The following is an 11,837-nucleotide window of genomic DNA, read 5'->3' as shown; positions in this document are numbered from 1 at the left end:
TGGCAAATGGAAAGAGGATAATGCATAGTGCAGCAGGGAGGGCAGCATGAAGACTATGGTGAGATATAACTGTACTTAGACTTAGATATAATTGTAATGGACAGCCAGAGGAGAATCATGTAAATAATTAGATTAGACTATTGTAGCATGGCTAATTTATCTATTAGATTTGTCTAGTTCCTGACCTCCTCAGTGCAGATATGAGGGGACATCTTACTCTGATCCTTTTATTGACGGTTGGACCCACTCTGTGTGTGTGTGTGTTACAGAAATGGCCCGTGTGCTGTGTGTTCTGATCGTGGGGCTGAGTGTTTGTGTGCTGGGACAGGTGTCAGCAAGTGAGTCAAATCCTCTCTGACTGTGTGGAAGAATGTTCACTCTTTTCAAGTATTTCAATGGGATAACAATTTTATAATTAATGAAAATAATCTATAATTAATTCTAAATGTAGTTATAAATTGTAAAATACATACTGAGAATTCAGTGGTATGATGCAAAACCAGAACAATATGTCGACATATATTTCACTCTCAGAATAAAATGTTTGTGTAATGAGTACTCTCAAATCTTTCTCAGAATTTGTTAGAAATGTACTGGTACATGTTAATAATTTAGTACCATTCAAATCAATGAAATTCACTTATATAGCAGCGGGGTAAAAGGAGTATACATATTAGCAGATACCCAGGTTATTATACGGTTACTTGCCAAAACGATGGAAGACATTCCTCCAAAATACATCTTTTACTTTTTTTTTTTTTTTTTGTTTCGAGACTTTCCGTTACGTTAAATGACCGGACTACTTGCGGAATGATATGAAATATGTGAATTAAAAAGCACAAAACGCGATTGATATGTTGTGATGTAGAAATCACTGTTGCTGGTTAAAAGTACAACAAAAGTGTGTTGCCTCCGCCATTAAGCCGTGGTGAAGACGCGCCTATGAAACGCAACATCACAGGGGACTAGAACTGACTGTAACCAAACACGACTGGAAGGCCATCATAGAAAGGCCGTGGCAAAAACACCCCTTTAAACCAGACGCTTCACATTAAAATAATGCAAAATCAATATCTGTATGTTTTACTATCATAATATTTAATACCTATCTATGCCTATACTTAAAAGGTACTCTCAAATGTGATTTACACTGTAGTTATGTTTTGATGATTCGCAGCATGAGTGTGTGTGTGTGTGTGTGTGTGTGTGTGTGTGTGTGTGTGTGTGTGTGTGTGCGTTTATTATCACTCACAGAGACCTTGAGTAGCAGTTCCGTACTGAGAGCCATCAGTGATCAGTATTTCTGATGAATTAGAAAATAAGTTAGATAGACAATTACAATTGTATCACAATTCATTTGAAATGGAGTTATAATTTAGTAAATCTGAAATTTGTTAAATTTGAAATTTCAGTGGCATAGTGCAAAACCAAAACAGTGTGTATATATTTCACTATCATAAAAATGTTTTTTTACAGGTACTCTCAATTGTTTTTTGTTGTTGTTATTTACACCGTTGTTAACCTGTTTGTGTGTGTATTTATTCTCACTCACAGAGACCTTGAGTAGAAGGTCCGTTCTGAGAGCCGTCAGTGATGCCAAAAAAATCATTGATGATGCCTACACATACTCTCGGGCAGAGTAAGTGTGAGACCATACATGTTTGAGCATTGAAGTGTGTGTTTGTGGAATGGACACTGATGCTATTTGTTGTGTGTGTGTGTGTGTGTGTGTGTGTGTGTGTGTTTGTGTGTGTGTGTGTGTGTGTGCATGTGCAGGACTCTGAGGCGTGTGAGGAAGAGGAAAGACCTTAACCCATCTGACCTCTTGCGTTTGATGAAGCAGCCGGCTCGAGAGACGCGCTCGGCAGTGAGAGCAGCAGACTACCTGGAGTACACGCTCCAGCTCCTGCAGGACAGACACCACATCTACAAGCACTCCCTCAATGCTACAGGTACACACACACACACACACACACACACACACACACACACACACACACAGACAGTCAGACAGACAGACAGACAGACACATACACACACACACACACACACACAGACAGACACACACACATACACACACTTACACACAGAAAGACACACACACGCATTATACGTCTGTGTTTGTGACAGATATGATCAGGGCAAAGGATCTGGAGACCATAGCTGATCTGACTGGATGTGCTGCCCGTGTGCGTCAACCGAATTGTGAGACCACACCCCACCTAAACCAGTACCGCACAACTACCAGCGTCTGCAATAACAGGTACACACACACACGCATACACACATACACAGTGCTTTGAAAGTGCTTTCCTCATGCACTGAATAAAGACACATCAATCCTAAGAGTGTGTTCACAGTATATGTGTGTGTGTGTGTGTGTGTGTCTTCATATTTGTGCTTTCTCAGGAAGTTTCCCCGCCGTGGCTCCTCCAACACTCCTTTTCTGCGCTTGCTTCCCGCTGAGTATCAAGATGGCGTCAACCTACCACAGGGCTGGGACCCCATGCTGCAGCGCAATGGAGCCCTGCTGCCACTGGTATGTGTGTGTGTGTGCAGTGCCGCTGCTAGCCACTTTGGTGCCCTAAGCATAACTCCTTTATGATGCCCCTCCCCCCCCCAGAGAAAAAAACATTTGTTTCTGCCAGTTTAACATTTTATTAAAACGAAAAAGAACAACTTCCTCAACCCCACATGAGGGACACTTTCTTCCAGGTGTGCGCGCGCCAAGAGCTGACCAACAATAATGGAAATCGCAAGGTTCCATTAGCCATACCATAAACCTATTAATTTCAGTGTAATTTTGGCAAACCACTACTGTACTTGCTTGGATGTATTGTTCATAGTAATAGTCATGACAATTATTACAAGTTTCTCTCAAATTTCATGTTGTTTTCTTGAAATAGCATTAGACCAAGGCTGCCCAATTTGGCGCCCGCGCTCGATTTTTTTTCGCCGAGCTCCAGTCAGAATCAGAGTCAGAACGTCATTTGTTAAACAGCATTTTAACCCATTTCGAACAGGGCCTCTGTCTCAACGTCCTATTTAACTCAGACTGGTTGCAGTTCACTGCCTGGCCACAGTTTTAACATTGTTTTAGATGGATCAAGGGGGGGCGCTATTTACCTCTTGTCAGATCCATAACTTTGCCGCTAAAGTTGTGATTCCTGGTTGCTATGGTTATCTAGCTAAGGCTATGGTTAGCTAGCAAAATAAACGATTTAAATGGAAGATTTCCGTTTGCATGAAATGATAGCTAGTTATCTAGCTAATGTTATAGTCTCCTCGATTTAACTTCTACAATTATAATGGGTGCCTGTGACACTTCGTATAAACGAATTCATATCCATGAGTTCATATTCACACATATTAACACCAGTTCATTATGTGTAAAGAATGCTGATATGAAATATGAAAACAACCAGTAGTCAATGTGCAAGCTTCCAATTTAATCGTGATTTAAGATACTCTATTTGAGTTGGGGCAGTCTGTCCTTCAGTCGAGGCATGATGATCTCTCGCTACAAGTTTCACCTGTTCGTGTTGGCGTAATAAATGCTTGTGGAGTCAAGTGCAGTTGAGAGGCGCTTGCCTCCAGGGCACAGATTACACTTAACTGTTATATTTTTCTCTTTTCACGGATACAAATAAAAAAGGCTGTGATTGGAATACGGGACTGGAGCTGTCCCTGACGGGACAAATCAAAATCACCCATAATATTTCGGGATGTCCCGGACAATTCGGGACGGTTGGCAACCCTACTTGCACCTAAGTTATGACATATTTGAGTGTGCTAACATTAGCAATAACGTCAGCTAGTTCGAGGTGTATGCATAGGCTAACCATTAAATTAGCAGCACATTTCCCGTATTTAACAATGATTACACATGGACTTACCTGAAAGTGATGCACGGGCATCATCTCGCAGTTTCTTTCTCTTTCTTTTGTGTGCCCCTGACTCCTGTTGTCTTTTTGAGGCCATTCGAAAAGTTGACCTAGCCTACTGTCAAAGTTCGTCAGGCCACTGAGATAGGAAAGGGCACCCACGGCGAGCTTGGGAAGTTGAGTGTGGGGGGCACCAGCGTAACTTTTTTTAAGCAATTAAAAATATCTCCTTTTCTGCCTGTTTTGTGATATACATGCCTAAAAGGTCCCTAATATTTCTATACTGAAATAATATCGGCATTATAATTATTATAACTATGATGATTTTTCAGTTGCCTATTTTTTGGTGCCCCCACAGGAGTTGGTGCCCTACGCACAGCGCGTAGTGCGCGTTATGGGAGTGGCGGCACTGTGTGTGTGTGTGTGCATGTGTGTGTGTGTGTGTGTGTGTGTGTGGGTGTGTGTGTGTGTGTGGGGGGGGGGGGATGGATATCAACAATCAATTCATCAACAAATCAGCCATTTATTCCAAAATTTGTACACCTACACATGAACTAACGTTGTCAACAGTCAAAATTCCAGCCTCATGAAGATGAACCTGTGAGCAATCATTCATTCCCTAAGTTTTATGTGTCTATGTCTTTCTTTCTCTGTCTCCCTCCCTCTTTCTCTCGCTGCGTCTGTTTGTTTTGCTTTCAGGTGAGGCTCGTTTCCAACCGTATCTTAAGCACAGCTAACGAGGATGTAGTGAGCGACTCTCTCTACACACATCTGATCACCATCTTCGGTCAGTGGACGGACCATGACCTCACCTTTACGCCTCACTCCCCGAGCATAAGCTCCTTCGACAGCGGCATCAACTGTGACGCGAGCTGTGAGCATACAGAGCCGTGCTTCCCCATCAATGTATGTTATCATTCAGACTATCCCTACAGCGTTCCATCAGTACATTTGCATAGAAGCTAAATCCATAAGGTAATAGTAGAAACTAGAAGTAGAGATCTGGTAAATAATCATATTGAAACTTCAATAATAATTGTATTATTATTATTATTTATTATTCTAATTTTTTTTAAACAATTTTAGTGAATTGGAATTTTAGTCACAGCAATAAATAAATAAATAAATAAAATGCACATGACTCTGTCTGTTCAACACGCAGATTCCTCCCAGGGACATGAGCTTCGGCTGGAATTCGGACGAGTGCATCCCATTCTTCCGTTCGTCTCCGGCTTGCGGGACTGGCAACACCGGCCATATTTTCGGAGCTGCCAAGGTGCGGGAGCAACTAAATGCCCTGACGGCCTTCCTGGATGTGGGGCAGGTGTACGGTGCAGATGAGGGGCTGGCACGTGACCTGCGTGATCTTACCACTGACAGCGGCCTGCTGCGTGTGAATGACAGATTCAGTGACAATGGACGTGAGCTGCTGCCCTTCTCTCGTATGAAGGACATGTGTGCCAACCGTGGGAGAATCACCAACGATGCTAAGGCTGAAGACGTGCCCTGCTCCATAGCTGGTAAGTATGCACACGTGTGTGTATGTCTACTTACTGATTTATTTCTTGCTGCAAAATCAATACAGTGCAAAAGCTAATACATGTACGTATATGTTTATCTGCGCTTGTACAGGGGATTCACGTGTGGATGAGAACATTGGGCTGTCCTCCATGCACACTATGATGATGCGTGAACACAACCGTCTGGCACGCGCTCTGGCCAAACTTAACCCCAAATGGAGTGGAGAGATCCTCTACCAGGAGGCTCGCAAGATCATGGGTGGCTACCTCCAGGTCTGTGTGTGTGTGTGTGTGTGTGTGTGTGTGTGTGTATGTGTGTGTGTGTGTTCATGAAAGTGTAGGTACATGCGTGTGCCATATTGTAGCAGCACAGTTTATATCATTATGAATATCCTGTATGAGTCTCTAAAGCTACGGACACATGATGTGTGACAACTACAGATATCATAAAACAGCATATCACTGTTTGCCAATACCATGTGCCACATTGCTTACCCCTTTTGCTCACAGGTGATCACGTTCCGTGACTACCTGCTCCACATCGTTGGGCCAGATATCTTTAATGGACCTGAGATTGGCCCTTTTCCTGGTTATGATGAGAATGTGGACCCGTCCATCTCAAATGTGTTCGCCACTGCAGCCTTCCGCTTCGGCCATCTGGCTATACAGCCCTACATGTTCCGCCTGGATGAGAACTATCTGGATCATCAAAAGTGGCCCAGTGTGCTGTTGCACAAGAACTTTTTTGTGCCCTGGAGGCTGGTCTTCGAGGGTGAGAGAACATAGCATGGATCTGCTAGTCTACAAACAACATGGGTGTCACAGTGAAAGAAACAATGAATCCTAAAACTGAGTTGCTATCGGGTACAACATGGGATAGATAACACATTTTCATTCACACTCCCGTTCCCATTCAGTCTTCCATAATGAATGTAATGAGTGTTGTGTATTCCCACCAGACCATATTAAACAGGATGCTATGGAGCGCTAGCTTATGGAAGCATCTTAACACGGCATAGTTACTCGAATGTCTAATATGAACTCATTTTAATATGAAGTGAATAGGAAGTCGTGTTAATATGTACGGGCACCCGAGCTTTCTCTAGCTTTGGGGAACCATCTTCACAGTTGTAGCTGCTAGGGCGTGATGAACTCATGTTAATATGTTGGAACATGAGCTTGTTGTTAATATGAAGCTGCACACTGCCTGACTGTTATTGAAGGAAAAGTCCATGAGAGAGAGTGTTGGCAAGAGGAGCGCAGCGAATCGCTGTTGTCACTGTCGCTACCGGATGGTAGTCCGCTACCGGATGGTAGTCCCGCACATCGCGCATGCTCAGACACAAACGGAAACGCAAACTTCTATCAGCTTTAGCCAGCGATTGTATTCCGCTGTCTACAGTGTCGCAAAGTGGCGACTGATCGGGTAGTGCCCATGTGCGACTACCATCCGGTAGAGGACTACCTGTCGCTACACGATGGTAGTCCTTTGGGGGATAGTAGTCCCTCACATTGCGCATGCGTCATTTTGTGACACTGTCGACTGCTGTCGACAGCGAAGCCGCGCGCGCATGCGTCACAACGACAGATCCGTTTTCAATCATGGAGAAAAGCGAAAAAAGCCAGTTTTTTTAAAACATGACCATTTATTTAAAAACAAAGAAGATGTTGTCACAGTGGACAAAACAGATGAGGTGGAGGATCAAAAAGTCTCTCCCCAGTTTCGTTTCATATGTTGACGTAGAGCCTTGTGCTGTTAGCCGTTTACAACATAATTAAATATAACATTAAATATACCCACATTATGCGTTAAGACAAGCCCCATATGTTGACGTTTAAACCGTTAACAACATTATTAAATATTACGTTAAATAAACCTATATTATGCGTTAAGACAAGCCAGATATGTTGATGTTGATGTTGAGCCTTATGCCGTAAACCGTTTGTGTCTGAGCATGCGCAATGTGAGGGACTACTATCCCCCAAAGGACTACCATCGTGTAGCGACACTACCATCCAGTAGCGACAGTCACTGCCAAATGGTAGTCCCGCACATCGCGCATGCTCAGACACAAACAGTTTACGGCAGGAGGCTCAACGTCAACATATGGGGTTGTCTTAACGCATAATGTGGGTATATTTAATGTAAAATGTAATTATTAAAAGTGTGGAGACGGAGTAAGGGTAAAAGGCAAATAGTTTGTATTATGAAGAAGTGAGAAAATATAGCAGTAGATAAAACAAATAAAGCATTGATGTGCTAGCCAATAGAACTTGACAGGGAGAACAAAAGAGGATATCCAGTATATCTTTAACTCCTTTATTATGCAAACGTTAAGAACTTACAGCTGTATACAATGACCAAACCTCTTAAAGTATAGGCCTACCGTCTTTCGCGAACTTCCATCAGCTGTAGCTAGCGATTGTATTCTGCTGTCTACAGTGTCGCAAAGTGACTGAAGGAAATTATTGGACATTTTTTTTACGGCCCTACGACTGCCACAGATGATTTCTTTTTAATATCAAAGCATCTGATTTATTCATTGCTGTCAGGAGGTAAAGAGAATTTTCTAGAAATAAAACAAAAATGCTTCTGAAATGTGATAATGTGAGCTTTCTGTGTCTCCTTGTAGGTGGCATTGACCCCGTGATCAGAGGTCTGGTGGGCCGTCAGGCAAAGCTCAACACTCAAGACCACATGATGCACGATGAGCTACGTGAGCGCCTCTTTGAGTTCCTGGATCATGTGGCATTGGACCTGGCTGCTCTTAACATGCAAAGGGGACGCGACCATGGCCTTCCTGGTGTGTGTTCTTACCTCCTTGAGATCGCATCCCAAATTTATAAGTGCTTAAAGAATGTCCCTTCACGCCTGTAACTCTCATACCACACATGAGAAGGCTTGTCTTACATCCACTGCATTTGTCTTCTCCGACTTAATACTCTCTGTTAATGTGGTAGCATCTATCTGTCAAACATCATCTCACCATACACTACTTTTCCCCTCCTTTCTTTTCTGATACTCAACTATTTTCCATTCAATACATCTTTCCCATGATATTATAATTACACGTGTAGCCCTGAAATGTGCTAATAGATGTTTATGTAAACTAAATGACTAAAAAGTATTTAACACCCAACTATAGTCCTCTAGAGCTCTCTGTTGGCAGTACAGAGAATGGCACCCAGAGACATGAGTGGCTAATGTAAATCATCTCACTTTCCAGGCTACAACAGCTGGCGTGGGTTCTGTGGGCTGTCCAAGCCTCAAACGGAGGAGGAGCTGTCTGTGGTCATGAACAACAGAGAGCTGGCCCACGAGCTAATGGAGCTCTACGGCACCGTGGACAACATCGACGTTTGGCTGGGTGGCGTGGCCGAACCCTTTGTGAACGGAGGACGTGTGGGACCGCTGTTCGCCTGCATCATTGCCAGGCAGTTCCAAAGGATCCGCCAGGGTGACAGGTCAGCACACACACACACACACCCTCTTTCTTCATTCTTTAACATACACCCACAGATTATTGTGTAAAACTGTATATTAATATTTTTGTGTGTGTGTGTGTGCATCAGGCTGTGGTGGGAGAATGATGATGTGTTCACCGAAGCCCAGCGTGAGTCTTTGCGAGCGACGTCTCTGTCTCGCATCATTTGTGACAACACCGGGATTACTGAGGTGCCTGAGAACCCCTTCAAGTTCCGTCCCCGTGGGTCTGGATACACACGCTGTGAGGACATCCCAGCCTTCGACCTGAGCCCCTGGAGAGCCAAAGGTAAGATACTAACGTAACAGAGACAAACAGAGAGGCAGAGAGAACGAGAAGCAGAGGGAGGACAGAAAAGACATCTGTGTCCACATGTATATAGGGGCAGTTCACAAGCCAACAGAATGTTTTGAAAACAACGTCTTTCCTTTCCAAAAGGTTTTGAGAACTCATCCTTATCCACACTCGCAAAAACTAGAGAAGACGCAGTTGCTAGCTAGGTCATTTTAGTATCTCATTTCTTGCAAACCTCAAAACCCAGATAACTCCTATAGATTACATCCTCCTCGTGGAAATAAAACAAATTGGCTGATTACCATGATGTGTCTGGCGCTCCAAAAAAGATTGCTTATTTCTTGCCACTGAGGACGTGGTGAGAGTGGAACTTAGACTGCACAGGGAATGAAACGTGATTGGATAAAGTTGGGGACATGTCGTCATCATTTTCAAAAGGTTTCGTATTCACCTGTCTACACAGTGGGGTTTTCAAAACATTCCTCTCTGGAACCTGTTTTCAAAAGTTTGCATTTTCAGACAATGAAAACGCTTATGTCGTGTTGACGAAAGACCAAAACGCAACCAAACGTTCCCGATATCGCAAAAAAGATCACCTTTTGCACTGTTGTCGTGTGGACGGCCGCAAACATGTCTGAGTTAAGCTGTGCTTGTGACCTTGGCTGAAAGCGCTTACATGTGGGTGAGAGAGAGAGAGAGAGAGAGAGTTGCATGAATGTGTATTTGTGGTCATATGTAGATAAGTCATTTTGTGTTCATTATAATTATGTGTGTATGTTTGTGTGTCTCTGCATACATTTCTGAGTGTGTATATGAGGAGTAATATTGACTTGAGATGTGTAATATTGAGGTGAAGAACCATGGGTTCCAGAGACTGGATAGATTAATTATGTGTGTATGTTTGTGTGTCTCTGCATACATTTCTGAGTGTGTATATGAGGAGTAATATTGACTTGAGATGTGTAATATCAGGGGTTCCAGGGACTGGAGAGAAATGCCCACCCGGATGGCAAGGTGAGATGCCCTTCTGGAGTAACTTATTCAATAATCTTACATTTAAATTAAATTGAATGGAATTGAATTGAATTTAACATTTAACTACACTGATACCACACCTGACTGATATGGCATGATCTTACTGCAATGCATTATTCAGAATGACCAGTTCTACTATACATGTTCCCTATATCACCCTGTTCTGGTGGACGCATCATTACAGTTGTGGCTTCACAAACTTCAGACATGCGAGTGAATGTTCTTCTTTCCCCACATTCTAATTTGTCAGGTTTTAATGGTTCTTAATGGTTTTAATGGTTTATGCTGAGCCTTCACAGTATCATCCTTCGTCACTCCTAATGACCTCCATTCACCCCTACCCCAGGACCCCCTGGCTCTGCCTCTCACAGGGCCTTCGCCGTGCGCCTGGGCGACAACTTCCGACGCGGATGGCTACGCAGATGGCTACGGCGACGCACGCCGATCGCCTTCAAGAAGGTCATCTACAATGACCAGGACCTGTACAACACTAAGACAGGCGTGTTCACGTGCGCACAGCCGGGCGTCTACCAGTTTGACTTCCACTGCAAGCTCCACAAGAAAAAAAGGGGCAAGGTGGACCTGCGCCACAACAAAAAGCTGGCGCTCCGCTCCTTCACCAGGAAGCAGAAAGGCTACATGACGGCCACCGGGGGCACCATTCTGCAGCTGCGGACCGGTGACACCGTCTACCTCAGCACCAACAGCAAACACATGACCGCTGACAGCTTTTTCTCTGGTCACATCCTCAATTCTGTCTAACAGGCAGAAGACAAGGACTCAGGCGTCCACTCGAGCTTCACATCCCCGTATGCTCTCACTGTCTGTCCTCCTCTCTCACAAGTTCTCCTATTGCCCTCTTTCTGTCTCAGATCTTCTCTCACTCCTCTCCTCTATTTCATTCTCTCCCTCCGTCAGGTTAGTGAAAAAAAGATGAGCACCTCAGATATGTTTATTAGATATTACATGTTTTTAAATTTAGAGTCAATTTAGTATCACTCCTTGTTAGTAAAAACAATGTGTCAATGTCCTGGGGGAAATACTTTTTGGGGGTATAAATATGTGAATAAACTTGTTTGCCCTGCCTTAACAGAGCATACATACACACAACAACACACTGGCAGGTTTAGTTTTCACACAGCCATTCTGAAGCTAACGGGGTGTCTGGTGTGTTTTGATCTGATGTGGTTGTTTCTGAGGTGCTGGGTTGATGCTACATGCTGCCACAAGGAATCCACAAGGGGTCGCTGTCTACAACTCAAACAGGAGGACGTCTTGCTGTCAGCTAACTGACAGTTGACTCTCGTTGATGATTATTCACGTTCTACCATTATGTAACTAATGAGAAAATGTTCAGTTAAAGTCTCTGACTTCACCCAACAGCACGTGACAGTTCGTTCTTGTTATGATTATTGACGTTCTACCATTATAAAACTAATGAGAACATTTTATTTTAAGTCTCTGTGTTACAACGAGGAAAAGGACCACTACCACCCCCACCCCAGAATTATTCTGATGTGAAATGAAGGTACATAATCCTCCATTGAAAACGTTAAACTCTAATGTAGCACATGAAATGAAAATGACATGAAATTCTGGAAATTAAGTATTTGTGTCTG

The 11,837-nt window shown here is 43.4% G+C and overlaps 1 protein-coding gene across 1 annotated transcript; it reads left to right on the top strand.

The window, feature by feature from the left end:
• Window positions 1–271: 271 nt before the first annotated feature.
• LOC105894371 (eosinophil peroxidase-like) lies at window positions 272–11,330 on the top strand. The gene is made up of 14 exons (XM_031571021.1): window positions 272–338; window positions 1,555–1,639; window positions 1,777–1,952; window positions 2,131–2,263; window positions 2,410–2,539; window positions 4,584–4,790; window positions 5,047–5,404; window positions 5,517–5,677; window positions 5,915–6,176; window positions 8,038–8,208; window positions 8,632–8,869; window positions 8,978–9,177; window positions 10,156–10,197; window positions 10,565–11,330. Exons 1-14 carry the CDS (start codon window positions 272–274, stop codon window positions 10,978–10,980), a joined length of 2,646 nt encoding a protein of 881 aa, XP_031426881.1. The 3' UTR covers window positions 10,981–11,330.
• The last annotated feature ends 507 nt before the right edge of the window (window positions 11,331–11,837 follow it).

The sequence above is a fragment of the Clupea harengus genome, chromosome 7, assembly GCF_900700415.2.
Source record: "Clupea harengus chromosome 7, Ch_v2.0.2, whole genome shotgun sequence".
NCBI classification, from domain to species: domain Eukaryota; kingdom Metazoa; phylum Chordata; class Actinopteri; order Clupeiformes; family Clupeidae; genus Clupea; species Clupea harengus.
The sequence above is the reverse complement of the archived record's forward strand: the minus strand, read 5'-3'. Positions and strand labels throughout refer to the sequence as shown.